Source organism: Phyllobates terribilis, unplaced genomic scaffold (genome assembly GCF_046119375.1).
Source record: "Phyllobates terribilis strain yellow unplaced genomic scaffold, ASM4611937v1 Scaffold_9__5_contigs__length_417890890, whole genome shotgun sequence".
Classification (NCBI taxonomy): Eukaryota; Metazoa; Chordata; class Amphibia; order Anura; family Dendrobatidae; genus Phyllobates; species Phyllobates terribilis.
Genome location: NW_027362769.1, coordinates 197,402,681 through 197,426,373, shown reverse-complemented (window position 1 = coordinate 197,426,373; position 23,693 = coordinate 197,402,681). Strand labels below are relative to the sequence as shown.

Sequence of the window (23,693 nt, the reverse complement as noted above, 5' to 3'; positions counted from 1 at the left end):
CTGGACCTTCCAGGGTTATACGGCCTCATCAGTAAACATGGCTGATTTACAATGAGTCTTGATGTATGTCGGGGCCTCTGCAGCCGTCTCTGCTGCTTAGAGGCTGCCAAATAGTAGGTTTATGCACAACTGCAGCCTCTGGAGGATACGACACCTCAAGGTTCGCATCCTCAAAGTTCCATACCTGTCTGCTACTTTGCAATGGGATTTTGGCAGCTGCTCTCTTAATCCGATAACTTTGTCTGGCAGGAGCCTTCCTCATTATGCCTTTCTGCACAAACCTTCCTCATTATGCATTTATCTGCAGGAACCTTCCTCATTTTGCCTTTATCTGCAGGAACCCATCTGTGCTCGGTGAAATATCTAATTTTTTAATACCTTGTCTGAGTCATTGCACTATGTGACTCTTTTCAGCAGAGATCCTTTTTCTTTCCGTATTGCTGGAAACCCGCTTCTGTTTAATAATACGGAACATCCTTCTTAAAAAGTTTTTGTGTAATTGGACACCTGATCAACTAATTATCACAGGGGTCTGAGACTGATGGCAGTGATCAGAAGACCCCAAGGCACAAAACGTCCATGAGTTTATGGGAGAAAACTACTATCTCCGCAGCAGTATGTCGCAATTCCTGCCCTCCAGACATAATGTATCCACGGTGCACCTATTTGTATTATTCATTCCTTGTTACAGGTGACGCAGGATCTTCCGGAAACCCAGGACACCCAGGGGAGCAAGGTGCGACAGGGCAGAAAGGAAGCAAAGGGGACATGGGTGTAACTGGAGCAGCAGGTGAGGAAAAGAGAATGACAGGAGGAGCTACAATGTAGTGACTAGACACGCAGCGGGGGGGTGGGAGAGCGGTGATTGGTGGCGAAGGTAGGGGAGTAGTGATTTTTGATGGGGAGGGGGGAGCGGTGATTGGTGATGGGGGTGGTGATTGGTGACGGGGATTGGGGGAGCGGTGATTGGTGACGGGGGTTGGGGAGCGGTGATTGGTGACGGGGGTGGGGGAGCGGTGATTGGTGATGAAGGGTGGGGGAGCGGTGATTGGTGACGAAGGGTGGGGGAGCAGTGATTGGTGATGGGTTGGGGGAGAAGTGATTGGTGACGGGGGTGGGAGAGCGGTGATTGGTGATGGGGTGGGAGAGCGGTGATTGGTGACGGGGTGGGGGAGCGGTGATTGGTGATGGGGTGGGAGAGCGGTGATTGGTGACGGGGTGGGGGAGCGGTGATTGATGGCGAAGGTGAGGGAGCGGTGATTGGTGACGGGGGTGAGGGAGCGGTGATTGGTGACGGGGATGGGGGAGCAGTGATCGTGACGGGGGTTGGGAGAGCTGTGATTGGTGACGGGGGATGGAGGAGTGGTGATTGATGACGAAGGGTGGGGGAGCGGTGATTGGTGACGGGGGTGGGAGAGCGGTGACTGGTGACAGGGGGTGGGGGAGCGGTGATTGGTGACGAAGGTGGGGGAGCGGTGATTGGTGACGGGGGGTGGGGGAGCGGTGATTGGTAACGGGGGTGGGGGAGCGGTGATTGGTGACGGGGGGGTGGGGGTGCAGTGATTGGTGACGGGGGGTTGGGGAGCGGTGATTGGGGACGGGGGTGAGGGAGCTTTGATTGGTGACGGGGGGTGAGGGAGCGGTGATTGGTGACGGGGGTGGGGGAGCGGTGATTGGTGACGGGGGGTGGAGGAGTGGTGATTGGTGACGGGGGTGGGGGAGCGGTGATTGGTGACGGGGGTGGGGGAGCGGTGATTGATGACGAAGGGTGGGGGAGCGGTGATTGGTGACGGGGGTGGGAGAGCGGTGATTGGTGACGGGGGGTGGGGGAGCGGTGATTGGTGACGAAGGTGGGGGAGCGGTGATTGGTGACGGGGGGTGGGGGAGCAGTGATTGGTGACGGGGGGTTGGGGAGCGGTGATTGGTGACGGGGGTGAGGGAGCGGTGATTGGTGATGGGGGGTGAGGGAGCGGTGATTGGTGATGGGGGTGGGGGAGCGGTGATTGGTGACGGGGGTGGAGGAGTGGTGATTGGTGACGGGGGTGGGGGAGCAGTGATTGGTGACGGGGGGTTGGGGAGCGGTGATTGGTGACGGGGGTGAGGGAGCGGTGATTGGTGATGGGGGGTGAGGGAGCGGTGATTGGTGATGGGGGTGGGGGAGCGGTGATTGGTGACGGGGGTGGAGGAGTGGTGATTGGTGACGGGGGTGGGGGAGCAGTGATTGGTGACGGGGGGTGGGGGAGCGGTGATTGGTGACAGGGGGGGTGGGGGAGCGGTGATTGGTGATGGGGGGTTGGGAAGCGGTGATTGGTGACGGGGGTGGGGGAGTGGTGATTGGTGACGGGGGGTTGGGGAGCGGTGATTGGTAACGGGGGATGGTGGAGCGGTGATTGGTGACGGGGGGTGGGGGAGCCGTGATTGGTGAAGGGGGGTTGGGGAGCGGTGATTGGTGACGGGGGGTGGTGGAGCGGTGATTGGTGACGGGGGTGGGGGAGTGGTGATTGGTGGCGAAGGTGAGGGAGCGGTGATTGGTGACGAAGGGTGGGGGAGCGGTGATTGGTAACGGGGGTGGGGGAGCGGTGATTGGTGATGCGGGTGAGGGAGCGGTGATTGGTGACGAGGATGGGGGAGCAGTGATTGTGACGGGGGTTGGGAGAGCTGTGATTGGTGACAGGGGATGGAGGAGTGGTGATTGATGACGAAGGGTGGGGCAGCGGTGATTGGTGACAGGGGTGGGAGAGCGGTGATTGTTGACGGGGAAGGGGGAGCAGTGATTGGTGACGGGGGGTGGGGGAGCGGTGATTGGTGACGGGGGGGTGGAGGAGCAGTGATTGGTGACGGGGGTTGGGGAGCGGTGATTGGTGACGGGGGTGAGGGAGCGGTGATTGGTGATGGGGGGTGAGGGAGCGGTGATTGGTGATGGGGGTGGGAGAGAGGTGATTGGTGACGGGGGGTGGGAGAGAGGTGATTGGTGACGGGGGGTGGGGTAGCGGTGATTGGTGACGGGGGTGGGGTAGCGGTTATTGGTGACGGGGAGGTGGTGGAGCGGTGATTGGTGACGAGGATGGGGGAGCAGTGATCGTGACGGGGGTTGGGAGAGCTGTGATTGGTGACAGGGGATGGAGGAGTGGTGATTGATGACGAAGGGTGGGGGAGCGGTGATTGGTGACAGGGGTGGGAGAGCGGTGATTGTTGACGGGGAAGGGGGAGCAGTGATCGTGACGGGGGTTGGGAGAGCTGTGATTGGTGACGGGGGATGGAGGAGTGGTGATTGATGACGAAGGGTGGGGGAGCGGTGATTGGTGACGGGGGTGGGAGAGCGGTGATTGGTGACGGGGGGTGGGGGAGCGGTGATTGGTGACGGGGGGTGGGGGAGCGGTGATTGGTGACGGGGGGGTGGAGGAGCAGTGATTGGTGACGGGGGTTGGGGAGCGGTGATTGGTGACGGGGGTGAGGGAGCGGTGATTGGTGATGGGGGGTGAGGGAGCGGTGATTGGTGATGGGGGTGGGAGAGAGGTGATTGGTGACGGGGGGTGGGGGAGCGGTGATTGGTGACGGGGGTGGGGTAGCGGTAATTGGTGACGGGGAGGTGGGGGAGCGGTGATTGGTGACGGGGGGAGCGGTGATTGGTGATGGGGGGTTGGGAAGCAGTGATTGGTGACGGGGGTGGGGGAGTGGTGATTGGTGATGGGGGGTGGTGGAGCGGTGATTGGTGACTGGGGGTGGGGGAGCGGTGATTGGTGAAGGGGGGTTGGGGAGCGGTGATTGGTGACGGGGGTGGTGGAGCGGTGATTGGTGACGGGGGTGGGGGAGTGGTGATTGGTGGCGAAGGTGAGGGAGCGGTGATTGGTGACGAAGGGTGGGGGAGCGGTGATTGGTAACGGGGGTGGGGGAGCGGTGATTGGTGATGCGGGTGAGGGAGCGGTGATTGGTGACGGGGATGGGGGAGCAGTGATCGTGACGGGGGTTGGGAGAGCTGTGATTGGTGACAGGGGATGGAGGAGTGGTGATTGATGACGAAGGGTGGGGGAGCGGTGATTGGTGACGGGGGTGGGAGAGCGGTGATTGGTGACGGGGAAGGGGGAGCAGTGATCGTGACGGGGGTTGGGAGAGCTGTGATTGGTGACGGGGGATGGAGGAGTGGTGATTGATGATGAAGGGTGGGGGAGCGGTGATTGGTGACGGGGGGTGGGAGAGCGGTGATTGGTGACGGGGGTGGAGGAGCGGTGATTGGTGATGGGGGGTGGGGGAGCGGTGATTGGTGACGGGGGGTGGAGGAGCAGTGATTGGTGACGGGGGTGAGGGAGCGGTGATTGGTGACGGGGGGTGAGGGAGTGGTGATTGGTGACGGGGGTGGGAGAGCGGTGATTGGTGACGGGGGTGGGGGAGCGGTGATTGGTGACGGGGTGGGGGAGTGGTAATTGGTGACGAGGGGGTGGGGGAGCGGTGATTGGTGACGGGGGGTGGAGGAGCAGTGATTGGTGACGGGGGGTTGGGGAGCGGTGATTGGTGACAGGGGGAGCGGTGATTGGTGACAGGGGGGGTGGGGGAGCGGTGATTGGTGATGGGGGGTTGGGGAGCGGTGATTGGTGACGGGGGTGGGGGAGTGGTGATTGGTGACGGGGGGTTGGGGAGCGGTGATTGGTGACGGGGGGTGGTGGAGCGGTGATTGGTGACGGGGGGTGGGGGAGCGGTGATTGGTGACGGGGGGTTGGGGAGCGGTGATTGGTGACGGGTGGGTGGTGGAGCAGTGATTGATGACGGGGGTGGGGGAGCAGTGATTGGTGACGGGGAAGGGGTGATTTGGGGGGGAGGGGTGATTGTATTTCTTAAAAATAAATAAATCTATTGCGCTAGGATTGGTAGAATGATGTCAGGGAAAAAAAGGAGGGAGTGGATGTGTTTGAAATGAATCCACCAACATATGATGGAGAAATCTCTAGTGGATCCGATGATATTTTACTTACACAAATAGGAGAGTGCGGGTGCTGATGGGCCGGGGAGAGGCCAAGGAATAAATCCCTACAGTAGATAATAGAATAAAAACGACAATAAAAATACAGATAAAAATTCCAATGGTAAAAATCACTCAACAGTCCTTATAGTTATGGAAACAGTCCATAGTCAATGGTGCCAAACTGGTGTTTAGTTGGTAAATGAAATAGAATATCCTGGGAATCCGGTGGATCTCAGTGAAGTAGGAAGCACTCCGTATTCAGAGATCAAGTCATTCAGATCTCCTGTATACAAGATAATCCAAGTGTACGGAGAGCTGGAGATCCTGCTGGTATTGCGCAGTGGAAATAACGCTTACATGGATGTAGCGGTGCCCCGGTAGGTGGGTGGATGCTGACGCTGCTTTGGGGCTTTTTCCTGTTCCACACCGGCGTGCTAATGGTGCTGGTACAAACCGATGTTGGCCGTGGGGAGGTGGGTATGGGCGCTGGCAGGGAGACGTCCATGTGCTTTTATGGTGAATGCTTGTGTGAAGGAGGAAATCAGCTTAGCAGTGCCAGGGTACATGACTCCTAACAGGGGCGACGTCTACACCGGCTGCTGCCTGTCTGCTCCCACAGTATTTCTGTCGGGGTGTGGCGGCATCGCAAGTCCAGCAGCAGCGCTGGCATTAGGGGTGTACCTGGGTCCTCAGCAGATCTGTGGGAGGAGCCATAATGAGCGCAGTGCGGCATTAATAATCCAGATGAGAGAGCATTCAATGACCCGAGAAATCCCGCAGTCGTCCTACAAACCAGAGACCTCTGCTCTCCGTGTATCGTCCCTGCGCTGTCTCTCAGGACTAGATATATATATTGTCAAGAATCACCCACAGGGACGACAATGGGGGGATCACGCTATATCTCACCATGCCGTCACGCTGTCCGTAATTTGTCCAGAGTTGCGATCATGCGATCCAGACTACTCCCTACGTAGGTATCGGTAAGCGACCAGTGAGAGTATGGCGTCACACCTCTGGGTTTCAAAGCCTGGAATCCGTGTTTAATGCCCCCATACCATCACTGTCAGCTTCATGATAGCCCGATTATTATTATCCTCTGTCATCACCGGCTGAGTTTGAAATATAATACAGGCCTGGCCGGACTCCTGCGTTTTGGTAGCGGGTATGGCTTCGGGGAAGGGAACAATTACAGAACAAAAGAAATAGAACTATTAAATTTTATATTTAATTCAAAAGGGAGGCCGTGTTTATAAAAATATATACAAGGTTGTTACAAAGGGGACATTAAAATACATAGGCAGTAACATAAAATAAACAGGATGAAAAGAAGACCAAACTTACACTATACGATCGCGGAGCCGATTCAATCTAGGTGGAGGAGGGGCTCTCCAGTTAGGTTATGCTGTTATTGAACGCGACCCATTGCTTATAATCCTTATACCCCCCTGGCAATGAGTGCTCCTGTCTTCTCCATGGGTTCTCTTATACCTAAGGGGAGATCTGGCCACACGCCCCTTGCGGTGACATCATGTGGGCCGGTCTCCAGCCTATACATTTTTATTAAAAACGCTAACTCCTGCAATAAGTCATCGCTCGTTGAAATTGCCTTTGAATTTAACGAACCATTTCCTCTTTCCTCCAAACTCTGGCCTGGGAGACGGTGTCAATCTATCTCAGGTCTGTGTTAAGAGGAAATACATTTGCATTTTAGTTAGCTTGTACCAGTTCTTGGCTGGCATTTGTTTGTGTAAGGCCTCCCTCATGACTGTGTTAATTGGGGCTTTTGTTCTGAGCAAAATAATAAGGGAGGAATGGTCAATATTCTGTTAATATTTTCCTGAGATTAATATTTCCCTGACATATATAGACAGGAGTTTTGTCTTAATGTTCCTCGTCTGGGACAAACTTTACTTGACAAGTCCCTGGTGGGCCACAGGCACCTCCGATGCTGCAGTCACCGGCTGTCAATGGTGACAGCTTCATCGTCTTGGCTCTTGTTTTTACAATGTGCAGTTTAGGGCCGGAGCACCGGCTGCAGAGATGGCCTAATAATCTCCCCTCTCCGATCTGCAGGGTCAGGAGGCCTTTTGTTCCCGCAGGGATGAGATCCAGGTCCCCGATGTAGGCCATGTGCCAAGCGGCAATGTAGAAGGCCGACCTCAGACTCTGGCCACCTCTGTGTAACTCTGTCAGGTCCAGGTGAGGGCAGCCCGTCCACCTCCTGTAGGATCTCGTACTAGCCAGTACCCCACTCCTCAGCCACACACTGCTGATCTCTGCCCCCCTGGCACGAGCTCCATGGAGAACCTTGTTGTGGGGGGTGGCCTCTATTTAGAAACTTTGGGATCAGAAGATTACATTCTTACTGAAGGTTTTCTTCATTGGAGCAGAGGAAACCGGGCGCCGCGACCCAATGAAGGGAGACATCGATGACTGCAGGTTTCTATGAGGTTCTGTGTGGACGCTGGACCCTAAGATCAAGAGAAAGCAACGAGCTCTGATGGGATCTGACAGGATCTCATCGCCACACTGCTGAGAATTTTAACCAATTGTTTCCTCCTGTGCAGGATTCCCTGGATCACCTGGAAATAAAGGACAGAAAGGGGAACAAGGTAAAATAGTATGTGCCTCCCACTGCTATACTGATCCCCCCACCAGAGCCCTGCCGTGTACTGCCCCCCCCCACGTCCAACCCCATAGCCCCGCCATGTACTGCCTCCCAACCCCAAGGCCCCACCGTGTACTGCCCCCAACCCCAAAGCCCTACCGTGTATTGCCCCCCCCCACACCCAAACCCAGAGCCCCATCGTGTAAGGAGGGCTGACCCCAGAGCCTCGCTGTGTATGGAAAGCTGACCCCAGAATCCCACCGTATACTGAACCCGCCCACCCAACCCCAGAGCCCCACCATATACTGACCCCCCCCCACCTGACCCCAGAGCCTCGCCGTGTATGGAGGGTCGACCCCAGAGCCTCGCTGTGTACGGAGAGCTGACCCCAGAACCCCACCGTATACTGAACCCGACCCCAGAGCCCCACCATATACTGACCCCCCCACCTGACCCCAGAGCCTCGCTGTGTACGGAGGGTCGACCCCAGAGCCTCACTGTGTGCGGAGGGCCGACCCCAGAGCCTCACTGTGTACGGAGGGTCGACCCCAGAGCCTCACTGTGTACGGAGGGTCGACCCCAGAGCCTCGCCATGTATGGAGGGCCGACCCCAGAGCCTCACTGTGTACGGAGGGCCGACCCCAGAGCCCCACAGTGTACTGCCCCCCCCATACCCGCCCCCAGAGTCCCGTCATGTACTGCCTCCCCCAACCCCAGAACCCCACCGTGTACTGCTCCCCCAAACCCAGAGCCCCACCGTGTTTTGCCCCCCCCCACACACCCAACCCCGTCGTGTTCTGCCCCTCCACACCTAACCCCAGAATCCCCCCCGTGTACTGACACCCGGTCCCAGAGCCCCGCTGTATATTTTGTCACAGTGCTGATCCTGTACATAATAAAATATCATACTTTTGGTCTGTTGTTTTGGGCCGCGACCCTCAGGGTCCGCTTCTTCTACGGTCCATTCTCACTGACAAATTTTTCAGGATTGAAAGGATCTGCAGGGACGAAGGGTGAATCGGGCAGTTCAGGTGAGATCTCGATCATCCTGTATACCCCCTATACTGGGTCCAGGGGCCGTCACTCTATACTGGATCCTGGGGCCGTCACACTTTTATTATTATTATTATTATTATTATTATTATTATTTATTATTATTATTTATTATTATAGCGCCATTAATTCCATGGCGCTTATCATGTGAAAAAGGATTATACAAAGCAAACAAAAAGCACAATAGTTTGAAAAAAAAACAAGTCGCCAACTGATACAGGAGGAGAGTGGACCCTGCCCGCGAGGGCTCACAATCTAGATGGGGGGGTTGAGGATACAGCAGGTGAGGGTAGAGCTGGTCGTGCAGCAGTATGGTGGAGCGATGGTCACTGCAGGTTGTAGGCTTGTCGGAAGAGGTGGGTCTTCAGGTTCCTTTTGAAGGTTTCCACGGTAGGCGAGAGTCTGATGTGTTGGGGTAGAGAGTTCCAGAGTAGGGGGGAAGCACGGGAGAAATCTTGTATGCGATTGTGGGAAGAGGAGATAAGAGGGGAGTAGAGAAGGAGATCTTTTGAGGATCGGAGGTTGCGTGCAGGTATGTACCGGGAGACTAGGTCAGAGATATATGGAGGAGACAGGTTGTGGATGGCTTTGTATGTCATGGTTAGGGTCTCTGAGTCTTGAGTCTCTGGGTAATGGGGAGCCAGTGAAGAGATTGACAGAGAGGAGAGGCTGGGGAATAGCGGGGGGACAGGTGGATTAGTCGGGCAGCAGAGTTTAGGATAGATTGGAGGGGTGCAAGAGTGGTAGAGGGGAGGCCACAGAGCAGGAGGTTGCAGTAGTTGAGGCGGGAGATGATGAGGGCATGCACTAGTGTTTTTGCAGATTCATGGTGGAGGAATGTGTGGATCCGGGAGATATTTTTGAGTTGGAGTCGGCAGGAAGTGGAAAGGGTTTGGATATGAGGTTTGAAAGAGAGATTAGAGTCCAGGGTTACCCCGAGGCAGCGAGCTTGCGGGACTGGAGAGAGTGGACAGCCATTGACTATGATAGATAGGTCAGTTGGGGGGGTTGAATGAGATGGTGGAAAGATGATGAATTCGGTTTTATTCATATTAAGTTTTAGAAATCTAGCAGAGAAGGATGAGATGGCGGACAGACATTGTGGGATTCTAGTTAGTAAGGAGCAGATATCGGGTCCAGAGAGGTAGAGCTGTGTGTCATCAGCATAGAGGTAATACTGAAAACCGTGAGACTCTATGAGCTGTCCCAGGCCGAAGGTGTAGATGGAGAAGAGCAGCGGTCCTAGGACTGAACCTTGGGGGACACCGACAGATAGGGGGCGAGATGAGGAGGTGGTGTGTGAGTGGGAGACGCTGAATGTCCGGTCTGTTAGGTATGAGGAGATCCAGAAAAGGGCCAAGTCTGTGATGCCAAGAGATGAGAGAGTCTGTAGTAAGAGGGAATGTTCCACTGTGTCAAAGGCAGATGACAGGTCTAGGAAGAGGAGGACAGAGTAGTGTCGCTTAGATTTAGTGGTCAATAGGTCATTGGTGCCTTTAGTCAGGGCAGATTCAGTGGAGTGATGCAGTCGGAAGCCAGATTGTAAGTGGTCAAAGAGGGAGCAGGAGGAGAGGTGGGAGGACAGTTCAAGATGGACGTGTTGTTCCAGTAGTTTTGAGGCATAGCGGAGAAGTGAGATGGGGCGATAGCTAGACACAGAGGATGGGTCAAGGGAGGACTTTTTGAGGATGGGTATGATCGAGGCATGTTTGAAGCATGAGGAGAAGATGCCAGTTGTTAGTGACGGGTTGAAGAGGTGGGTTAGGGTTGGGATGAAGACTGCAGTGAGGTTTGGGATGAGATGGGACGGGATTGGGTCAAGTTCACAGGTGGTGAGATGTGACTTGGAGAGTAAAGAGGAAAGTTGATCTTCCGTGATGACGGAGAAGCTAGTTTTGGAGGCGGAGAGTCGAGTAGATATGAGAAGGGGCTGTGGGGACTTCTGGCCAAAGCTTTGCCTTATGTTGTCAATCTTCTGCTTGAAAAATGAGGCAAACTCTTCACCTGAAACGAGTGGGGAGGGAGGGGGAGCTGGGGGACAGAGGAGAGAATTGAAAGTACTAAATAGCTCTTTAGGGTTGTGAGACAAGGAGGATATGAGGAATGAGAAGTAGGTTTGTTTTGCTGCAGTGAGTGTGGACTTGAAAGTAGTGAGGGACTGTTTGAATGCAATGAAGTGCGCGTTGGAGTGGGACCTTTTCCATCTCCATTCAGCAACTCTGGAAGCCCGTCTCAGTTCTTTAGTCAGGCTGGTGTGCAGGGTTGCCTGTTGATTGTGTGAGCTTTGGTATGTCTGAGCGGGGTGACCAAATCGAGAGCTGCAACTGTTGTGTTATATAAAGCAGCAGCAACATCTGCATTGTGTAAGGAATTTATGTCTGCAAGAGGGAGAAGGGATTCAGAGAGTGAGTGTATGACAAGGTGTTTAAGAATTCTGCGAGGGTGTGCAAGTTTCTGGATGGGGATTGCGGACCGGTTGTGGTCAGACAGGGGGAGAGGAGAGTTAGAGTGGTTAGATAGGGAACAGAGGTGGGTGAAGATAAGGTCCAGTATGTGTCCATCTTTGTGAGTGGCTGCGGAAGACCATTGAGCGAGGCCAAAGAGGAAATGAGGGATAGAAGCTTAGAGACAGATGATTGGGAAGTGTCAATGGGGATGCTGAAGTCACCCATGATGATAGTTTGGATGTCAGCGGAAAGGAAATGAAGTAGCCAGGTGTTGAAGTGGTGTAAGAAGGTGGAAGCTGGCCCTGGGGGGCGGTAAATTACAGCCAGTTGGAGGATGGAGGGGGAGTAGGTGCGCACACAGTGCACTTCAAAAGAGGGGAGGGTAACACAGGGTGGCAGTGGGATATGTGAGAAGGAGCAGTTATCTGACAGGAGAAAGCCAACTACTCCACTATGCTTGCTGCTGGGGCGGGGGGTGTAGGAAAGGTGGAATCCGCTGTACGAAAGTGCAGGAAAGTGCAGCTGGAGAGGCCGTGTCAGAGAGGGTGAGCCAGGGTTCGGTGATGGCGAGGAAGGAAAGTTTGTTAGTAATGAAAAGATCATGGATGTAGGAAAGTTAGTGTGACTGGGGAAGCGGGGGCTGGGCAGATGTGTATGAGGTTAGAAAGGTTGCATAAATGTGTGATCGATCTAGGATGAAAGGTAGAAGTAACTGTGGGGATGTGGTGAGGAAGGCCAGGGTTTGGAGAGACATCTCCAGCAGTGAGGAGGAGCAGAGAAAGTGTTAGTAGGTGGGAGCAGGAGAGAGCATGAGGCAGCTGTTTGTGCTTAGAGACACAGGAGTGAATATTGAGGAATAGTTCTGAGGAGGAGGTGAGATGGATGTGGAGAATTAGAGGGATTAGAGGGGTTAGTACAAAGTGAAGGATTATAGAGGAGAGAGTGAAAACAGACAGGAACATTGTTTACTGTGACTAAGTAACCAGTTCCCTTCAGGTTCAATTCAGGTATAATTCTTAGCTGAGTATTTCTTCAGTACACTTGTATGTTACACTTGTATGTTACACTTGTATGTTACGCTTGTATGTTACACTTGTATGTTACACTTGTATGTTACGCTTGTATGTTACGCTTGTATGTTACACTTGTATGTTACGCTTGTATGTTACACTTGTATGTTACGCTTGTATGTTACGCTTGTATGTTACACTTGTATGTTACGCTTGTATGTTACGCTTGTATGTTACACTTGTATGTTACGCTTGTATGTTACGCTTGTATGTTACACTTGTATGTTACACTTGTATGTTACGCTTGTATGTTACACTTGTATGTTACACTTGTATGTTACGCTTGTATCTTACGCTTGTATGTTACGCTGGTATGTTACGCTGGTATGTTACGCTTGTATGTTACGCTGGTATGTTACGCTTGTATGTTACACTTGTATGTTACGCTGGTATGTTACGCTGGTATGTTACGCTGGTATGTTACGCTGGTAGACTGACGTCCTGCAGACGTCCGGCTCACGATATATAATTGCTACATAATGCCGGCAGCTGTGACCAGAGGGGAGAATCCTCTGCTCCTCTATATGAGATAGTTAAGACTCAGCCAGATACAAGGTATTTAAGGCAGAGACATAAATAAGGGTGGGGGTAGACGAACCAGAACATACAGCCGGCAGAGGTACAGCAGGAGAAAAGCTGGGTTTCATACCAATACTCTATATACCATATATATATACCATACTATATACTGGATCCTGGGGACCATCACTCTATATTGGATCCTGGGGGCCATCACTCTATATTGGATCCTGGGGACCATCACTCTATATTGGATTCTGGGGGGTCATCACTCTATATTGGATCCTGGGGACCATCACTCTATATTGGATCCTGGGGGCCATCACTCTATATTGGATCCTGGGGACCATCACTCTATATAGGATCCTGGGGGCCATCACTCTATATTGGATCCTGGGGGCCATCACTCTATATTGGATCCTGGGGGCCATCACTCTATATTGGATCCTGGGGATCATCACTCTATATAGGATCCTGGGGACCATCACTTTATATTGGATCCTGGGGGTCATCACTCTATATTGGATCCTGGGGGTCATCACTCTATATTGGATCCTGGGGACCATCACTCTATATTGGATCCTGGGGATCATCACTCTATATAGGATCCTGGGGACCATCACTCTATATTGGATCCTGGGGACCATCACTCTATATTGGATCCTGGGGGCCATCACTTTATATTGGATCCTGGGGGCCATCACTCTATATTGGATCCTGGGGGCCATCACTCTATATTGGATCCTGGGGGCCATCACTCTATATTGGATCCTGGGGGCCATCACTCTATATTGGATCCTGGGGACCATCACTCTATATTGGATCCTGGGGGCCATCACTCTATATTGGATCCTGGGGGTCATCACTCTATATTGGATCCTGGGGGCCATCACTCTATATTGGATCCTGGGGGCCATCACTCTATATTGGATCCTGGGGACCATCACTCTATATAGGATCCTGGGGGTCATCACTTTATATTGGATCCTGGGGGCCATCACTCTATATTGGATCCTGGGGGCCATCACTCTATATTGGATCCTGGGGGCCATCACTCTATATTGGATCCTGGGGGCCATCACTCTATATAGGATCCTGGGGACCATCACTCTATATTGGATCCTGGGGACCATCACTCTATATTGGATCCTGGGGACCATCACTCTATATAGGATCCTGGGGACCATCACTCTATATAGGATCCTGGGGACCATCACTCTATATTGGATTCTGGGGGCCATCACTTTATATTGGATCCTGGGGGCCATCACTCTATATTGGATCCTGGGGGCCATCACTCTATATTGGATCCTGGGGGCCATCACTCTATATCGGATCCTGGGGGCCATCAGTCTATATTGGATCCTGGGGGTCATCACTCTATATTGGATCCTGGGGGCCATCACTCTATATTGGATCCTGGGGACCATCACTCTATATTGGATCCTGGGGGCCATCACTCTATATTGGATCCTGGGGGCCATCACTCTATATTGGATCCTGGGGGCCATCACACTATATTGGATCCTGGGGGCCATCACTCTATATTGGATCCTGGGGGCCATCACTCTATATTGGATCCTGGGGGCCATCACTCTATATTGGATCCTGGGGATCATCACTCTATATTGGATCCTGGGGGCCATCACTCTATATTGGATCCTGGGGACCATCACTCTATATTGGATCCTGGGGGCCATCACTCTATATTGGATCCTGGGGGCCATCACTCTATATTGAATCCTGGGGGCCATCACTCTATATTGGATCCTGGGGGCCATCACTATGGGGCCCTGATTTCATGTGTCCTGTCTTCTTTCCTCAGGAATGAATGGACTTCCTGGGATAAAAGGGGAACGTGGACTTCCCGGCCCTTCAGGCACAAAGGGCGAGAAGGGGTCCCCTGGCCAGCAAGGTACAGTTCCCGATGTCTGAGAACGGCAATAGTAGCCAATCACAGCAGGGAGCGAACCACTGAGCTCCTGGGGGGCAGATGTGACCGTCTCACTCCCCTCTTCACAGGCAGCGACATTGTGCGAATCGTTGGAGGAAGAAGAGGTCGTGTGGAGGTGAAACACAACGGAGAATGGGGAACCATCTGTGACGACAACTGGGACATGAATGATGGGAAAGTAGTCTGCCGCATGCTGGGGTACTCCAGAGTGGTGGCCACATTCACGGCGACCGCAGGTAAGTGCAGAGCTGAGGAACACTCACTATTACATCCAGACTATAATGGGTGTCAGGTGATCCCAGCAGCCAATCAGCCGCTCCGCTAGGGATCATAGGACGTATCCGTTAATGGACATATCCACCTCATGTAGTAAATCCCACCTATGAGACCCCTGTGGATCTCCGGAGCCGGGCCTGTCGTGTGCAGAATTCCCATATAACTGAATAGTAACTCCGATCTACACTGACAGCTCTGTGTAATGACCGGGGGTCCGAGAGAGATCCAGCGGGTCACAAACTGAGACAGAAATAAACAACACTTTCTCTAATAAAACAGGGATTAGACTAAAATTCAGTTTTACATGAATCAGCCTCAGGTTCTACCTGGACACTGTCTCTACTAAATACACACAATCAGCAAGAGCTGAAATCAATGCGCCAATCTCAAGGTCTCCAGATTATGTGAATTATTCTAAAGATCTGGAACAATTTTACCTAAACCCAGCAACAGTCTAGTGAGGGTGGTCTATAGGGACCCCTGAGATGGCACACTGAATACAATCCTACCCCTATTAACAATAACAATGCATGACACTATACCAATCGCTCTTATACCCCTAGAATAGGGATACCCGGGTATCTTACAGTTACGGTACCGCTAACCTCAGATGTGGTCTATCACAGGCCTGTGAATCGCGGTGGCTGCAGCTAGTCCCAGGAAACTTTGGCGCCAAATAAAAAGCAACGTTTACAAAAACAGCAACGTTTCCTTGTCTTGTCGGCCGATGCCGAGTCCACACGCCGGGGACTTTAGTCCTGTAGCCTCAGGTTAAGGTCTGGGAAGAGCTCTTCACCAGGCTTGTCAGTATCCTCTCAATGTGAATGGCACCGGACCCCGTCTCTCCTCTCGCAGTCACTCACTGTTTTCCAGACCACCGACCACCGCTCCGTCACAGAGATGATATCCTCAGTCTCTTTCCCTCTCACTCGACACTTGGCTCCTTCAGCACAAAGTCTCTAGTCACTCATCATGGACTCCCACAAAACTCCAAGGAGCCACACAGCTTTCCCCTGCTCAGCACTCGTTCTTCAGCAGGGACACAGCTTCACCAGGACCAGGGGTTAACAACCCCCACAGGAAAGCTCGTAGAGAGAGAGTCTTGTGGAAGTTCAGTCCTCACTGTTCTCCTCAGACTCTGCTTCCAGCGTCTCACACAGCAGACACCCTCAGAACACACTGGGTCTCCTGCTCTGCCCCTGCTCTGAGCTCAGCCAGGCAAAACCCACAGGGTCCTAATGCTCTCCTGCTGCTATCACAGTTCACACTCTCACATGTGCACCCCGGGGCCCCATTCTGGAGATACATGAAGGACCCATGAACTGATTGCAGTGGTGGCTGCAGCAATATGCTGCTGTGGTAGGAGGCCATACACACACGACTTCTGCACTCTCCTCTGTGCTGGGGAACAGAACTCCGAAATTTGAAAAAGAAGAAAGAGGGGCCCATACAGGGGCCTATATATCACACCTCGGCAACTTCTATATAGCCCCACATTACATCCCCCCACACACAGTATGATGTCCCTACAGTACATCCCTCCCACACACAGTATGATATCCCCACAGTACATCCCCCACACACAGTATGATGTCCCCACAGTACATCCTCCCACACACAGTATGATGTCCCCACAGTACATTCCCCACACACAGTATGATGTCCCCACAGTACATTCCCCACACACAGTATGATGTCCCCACAGTACATTCCCCACACACAGTATGATGTCCCCACAGTACATTCCCTCCACACACAGTATGATGTCCCTACAGTACATCCCTCCCACACACAGTATGATATCCCCACAGTACATCCCCCACACACAGTATGATGTCCCCACAGTACATCCTCCCACACACGGTATGATGTCCCCACAGTACATTCCCCACACACAGTATGATGTCCCCACAGTACATTCCCCACACACAGCATGATGTCCCCACAGTACATTCCCCACACACAGTATGATGTCCCCACAGTACATTCCTCCACACACAGTATGATGGCCCCACAGTACATTCCCCCCACACACAGTATGATGTCCTCACAGTACATCCCTCCCACACACAGTATGATGTCTCCACAGTACATTCCCCACACACACAGTATGATGTCCCCACAGTACATCCTCCCACACACAGTATGATGTCCTCACAGTACATTCCTCCACACACAGTATGATGTCCCCACAGTACATTCCCCACACACAGTATGATGTCTCCACAGTACATTCCCCCCACACACAGTATGATGTCCCCACAGTACATTCCCCCCCACACAGTATGATGTCCTCACAGTACATTCCCCCACACACAGTATGATGTCCTCACAGTACATTCCCTCCACACACAGTATGATGTCTCCACAGTACATTCCTCCACACACACAGTATGAAGTCCCCACAGTACATTCCCCACACACAGTATGATGTCCTCACAGTACATTCCCCCCACACAGTATGATGTCCCCACAGTACATTCCCCCCACACACACAGTATGATGTCTCCACAGTACATTCCCTCCACACACAGTATGATGTCCCCACAGTACATTCCCTCCACACACAGTATGATGTCCCCACAGTACATTCCCTCCACACACAGTATGATGTCCTCACAGTACATTCCCTACACACACAGTATGATGTCCCCACAGTACATTCCCCACACACAGTATGATGTCCCCACAGTACATCCCCCCACACACAGTATGATGTCCCCACAGTACATTCCTCCACACACAGTATGATGTCCCCAAAGTACATCCCCCCACACACAGTATGATGTCCCCACAGTACATTCCCCCACACAGTATGATGTCTCCACAGTACATTCCCCACACACAGTATGATGTCCTCACAGTACATTCCCCCACACACAGTATGATGTCCTCACAGTACATTCCCCCACACACAGTATGATGTCCTCACAGTACATTCCCTCCACACACAGTATGATGTCCCCACAGTACATCCCCCACACACAGTATGATGTCCCCACAGTACATCCTCCCACACACGGTATGATGTCCCCACAGTACATTCCCCACACACAGTATGATGTCCCACAGTACATTCCCCACACACAGTATGATGTCCCCACAGTACATTCCCCACACACAGTATGATGTCCCCACAGTACATTCCTCCACACACAGTATGATGTCCCCACAGTACATTCCCCCCACACACAGTATGATGTCCTCACAGTACATCCCCCCCACACACAGTATGATGTCCTCACAGTACATCCTCCCACACACAGTATGATGTCCTCACAGTACATCCTCCCACACACAGTATGATGTCCCCACAGTACATTCCCCACACACAGTATGATGTCCCCACAGTACATTCCTCCACACACAGTATGATGTCCCCACAGTACATTCCCCCCACACACAGTATGATGTCCCCACAGTACATTCCCCCCCACACAGTATGATGTCCTCACAGTACATTCCCCCACACACAGTATGATGTCCTCACAGTACATCCTCCCACACACAGTATGATGTCCTCACAGTACATCCTCCCACACACAGTATGATGTCCCCACAGTACATTCCCCACACACAGTATGATGTCCCCACAGTACATTCCTCCACACACAGTATGATGTCCCCACAGTACATTCCCCCCACACACAGTATGATGTCCCCACAGTACATTCCCCCCCACACAGTATGATGTCCTCACAGTACATTCCCCCACACACAGTATGATGTTCTCACAGTACATTCCCCCCACACACAGTATGATGTCCCCACAGTACATTCCCCCCCACACAGTATGATGTCCCCACAGTACATTCCCCACACACAGTATGATGTCCTCACAGTACATTCCCCCCACACAGTATGATGTCCCCACAGTACATTCCCCCCACACACACAGTATGATGTCTCCACAGATCATTCCCACACACACACAGTATGATGTCCTCACAGTACATTCCCCCCACACACAGTATGATGTCCCCACAGTACATTCCCCCCCACACAGTATGATGTCCTCACAGTACATTCCCCCACACACAGTATGATGTCCCCACAGTACATTCCTCCACACACAGTATGATGTCCCCACAGTACATTCCACCACACACAGTATGATGTCTCCACAGTACATTCCCCCCACACACAGTATGATGTCCCCACAGTACATTCCCCCCCACACAGTATGATGTCCTCACAGTACATTCCCTCCACACACAGTATGATGTCTCCACAGTACATTCCTCCACACACACAGTATGATGTCCCCACACTACATTCCCCACACACAGTATGATGTCCTCACAGTACATTCCCCCCACACAGTATGATGTCCCCACAGTACATTCCCCCCACACACACAGTATGATGTCTCCACAGATCATTCCCCCACACACACAGTATGATGTCCTCACAGTACATTCCCTCCACACATAGTATGATGTCCCCACAGTACATTCCCTCCACACATAGTATGATGTCCCCACAGTACATTCCCCCACACACAGTATGATGTCCCCACAGTACATTCCCCCACACACAGTATGATGTCCTCACAGTACATTCCCTACACACACAGTATGATGTCCCCACAGTACATTCCCCACACACAGTATGATGTCCCCACAGTACATCCCCCCACACACAGTATGATGTCCCCACAGTACATTCCTCCACACACAGTATGATGTCCCCACAGTACATCCCCCCACACACAGTATGATGTCCCCACAGTACATTCCCCCACACAGTATGATGTCCTCACAGTACATTCCCCCACACACAGTATGATGTCCTCACAGTACATTCCCCCACACACAGTATGATGTCCTCACAGTACATTCCCTCCACACACAGTATGATGTCCCCACAGTACATCCCCCACACACAGTATGATGTCTCCACAGTACATTCCCTCCACACACACAGTATGATGTCCTCACAGTACATTCCCCCACACACAGTATGACATCCCCACAGTACATTCCCCACACACAGTATGATGTCCCCACAGTACATTCCCCCCACACACAGTATGATGTCCTCACAGTACATTCCCCAACACACAGTATGATGTCTCCACAGTACATTCCCTCCACACACACAGTATGATGTCCTCACAGTACATTCCCCCACACACAGTATGATATCCCCACAGTACATTCCCCACACACAGTATGATGTCCCCACAGTACATTCCCCCCACACACAGTATGATGTCCTCACAGTACATTCCCCCACACACAGTATGATGTCTCCACAGTACATTCCCCACACACAGTATGATGTCCCCACAGTACATTCCCCACACACAGTATGATGTCCCCACAGTACATCCCCCCACACACAGTATGATGTCCTCACAGTACATTCCCCCACACACAGTATGATGTCTCCACAGTACATTCCCCACACACAGTATGATGTCCCCACAGTACATTCCCCCACACACAGTATGATGTCCTCACAGTACATTCCCCACACACAGTATGATGTCCCCACAATACATTCCTCCACACACAGTATGATGTCCCCACAGTACATTCCTCCACACACAGTATGATGTCCCCACAGTACATTCCCCACACACAGTATGATGTCCTCACAGTACATTCCCTCCACACACAGTATGATGTCCTCACAGTATATTCCCCACACACAGTATGATGTCCCCACAGTACATTCCCCCACACACAGTATGATGTCCTCACAGTACATTCCCTCCACACACAGTATGATGTCCTCACAGTACATTCCCCCACACACAGTATGATGTCCTCACAGTACATTCCCCCCACACACAGTATGATGTCCCCACAGTACATTCCCCACACACAGAATGATGTCCTCACAGTACATTCCCCACACACAGTATGATGTCCTCACAGTACATTCCCCACACACAGTATGATGTCTCCACAGTACATTCCCCCCACACACAGTATGATGTCCTCACAGTACATTCCCCCTACACACAGTATGATGTCCCCACAGTACATTCCCCCCATACACAGTATGATGTCCTCACAGTACATTCCCCCCACACACAGTATGATGTCCTCACAGTACATTCCCTCCACACACACAGTATGATGTCCCCACAGTACATTCCCCCACACACAGTATGATGTCTCCACAGTACATTCCCCCACACACAGTATGATGTCCTCACAGTACATTCCTCCACACACAGTATGATGTCCTCACAGTACATTCCCCCACACACAGTACGATGTCTCATCAGTACATTCCCCACACACACAGTATGATGTCCCCACAGTACATTCCCCCACACACTGTATGATGTCTCCACAGTACACCCCCCCCACACACAGTATGATGTCCCCACAGTACATTCCCCCACACACTGTATGATGTCTCCACAGTACACCCCCCCCACACACAGTATGATGTCCCCACAGTACATTCCTCCACACACAGTATGATGTCTCCACAGTACATTCCCCCACACACAGTATGATGTCCTCACAGTACATTCCCCCACACACAGTATGATGTCCCCACAGTACATTCCCCCCACACACAGTATGATGTCCCCACAGTACATTCCCCCACACACAGTATGATGTCCTCACAGTACATTCCCCACACACACAGTATGATGTCCCCACAGTACATCCGCCCACACACAGTATGATGTCTCCACAGTACATTCCCCCACACACAGTATGATGTCTCCACAGTACATTCCCCCACACACAGTATGATGTCCTCACAGTACATTCCCCCACACACAGTATGATGTCCTCACAGTACATTCCCCCACACACAGTATGATGTCCTCACAGTACATTCCCCCACACACAGTATGATGTCCCCACAGTACATTCCCCCCACACACAGTATGATGTCTCCACAGTACATTCCCCCACACACAGTATGATATCCTCACAGTACATTCCCCCCACAAACAGTATGATGTCCCCACAGTACATTCCTCAACACACAGAATGATGTCCTCACAGTACATTCCCCCCACACACACAGTATGATGTCCTCACAGTACATTCCCCCACACACAGTATGATGTTCTCACAGTACATTCCCCCCACACACAGTATGATGTCCTCACAGTACATTCCCCTCCACACACAGTATGATGTCCCCACAGTACACCCCCCACACACAGTATGATGTCTCCACAGTACATTCCTCCACACACAGTATGATGTCTCCACAGTACATTCCTCCACACACAGTATAATGTCTCCACAGTACATTCCTCCACACACAGTATGATGTCCCCACAGTACATTCCCCCACACACAGTATGATGTCCCCACAGTACATTCCCCACACACAGTATGATGTCCCCACAGTACATCCCCCCACATACAGTATGATGTCCCCACAGTACATTCCCCCCACACACAGTATGATGTCCTCACAGTACATTCCCCCACACACAGTATGATGTCCTCACAGTACATTCCTCCACACACAGTATGATGTCCTCACAGTACATTCCTCCACACACAGTATGATGTCCTCACAGTACATTCCCCCACACACAGTATGATGTCCTCACAGTACATTCCCCCACACACAGTATGATGTCCTCACAGTACATTCCCCCCACACAGTATGATGTCCTCATAGTACATTCCCTCCACACACAGTATGATGTCCTCACAGTACATTCCCCCACACACAGTATGATGTCCTCAGAGTACATTCCCTCCACACACAGTATGATGTCCCCACAGTACATTCCCCCCACACACAGTATGATGTCCTCACAGTACATTCCCCCCACACAGTATGATGTCCTCACAGTACATTCCCTCCACACACAGTATGATGTCCTCACAGTACATTCCCCCCACACAGTATGATGTCCTCACAGTACATTCCCCCACACACAGTATGATGTCCTCACAGTACATTCCCTCCACACACAGTATGATGTCCTCACAGTACATTCCTCACACACACAGTATGATGTCCCCACAGTACATTCCCCACACACACAGTATGATGTCCTCACAGTACATTCCCCCACACACAGTATGATGTCCCCACAGTACATTCCCCCACACACAGTATGATGTCCTCACAGTACATTCCCCACACACACAGTATGATGTCCCCACAGTACATTCCCTCCACACACAGTATGATGTCCTCACAGTACATTCCTCACACACACAGTATGATGTCCTCACAGTACATTCCCCACACACACAGTATGATGTCCTCACAGTACATTCCCCCCACACACAGTATGATGTCCTCACAGTACATTCCCCCCACACAGTATGATGTCCTCACAGTACATTCCCCCCACACACAGTATGATGTCCTCACAGTACATTCCCCCCACACAGTATGATGTCCTCACAGTACATTCCTCCACACACAGTATGATGTCCCCACAGTACATTCCCCACACACAGTATGATGTCTCCACAGTACATTCCCCCACACACAGTATGATGTCCTCAAAGTACATTCCCCCCACACACAGTATGATGTCCTCACAGTACATTCCTCACACACACAGTATGATGTCTCCACAGTACATTCCTCACACACACAGTATGATGTCCTCACAGTACATTCCTCCACACACAGTATGATGTCCTCACAGTACATTCCCCACACACAGTATGATGTGCTCACAGTACATTCCCCCACACACAGTATGATGTCCTCACAGTACACCCCCCACACACAGTATGTTGTCCCCACAGTACATTCCTCACACACACAGTATTATGTCCTCACAGTACATTCCTCCACACACAGTATGATGTCCTCACAGTACATTCCTCCACAAACAGTATGATGT

General features: G+C 52.0%; 1 protein-coding gene across 1 annotated transcript in view; it reads left to right on the top strand.

Moving 5' to 3' along the window:
- The window catches only part of LOC141160917 (uncharacterized), a 339,036-nt gene that overhangs the window by 237,158 nt on the left and 78,185 nt on the right, over window positions 1–23,693 (top strand). The window contains exons 11-15 of the mRNA XM_073645721.1: window positions 692–790; window positions 7,525–7,569; window positions 8,552–8,596; window positions 14,480–14,569; window positions 14,677–14,844. Of these exons, the coding sequence (XP_073501822.1) occupies window positions 692–790; window positions 7,525–7,569; window positions 8,552–8,596; window positions 14,480–14,569; window positions 14,677–14,844 (447 nt within the window). The remainder of the gene's footprint in view (window positions 1–691; window positions 791–7,524; window positions 7,570–8,551; window positions 8,597–14,479; window positions 14,570–14,676; window positions 14,845–23,693) is intronic.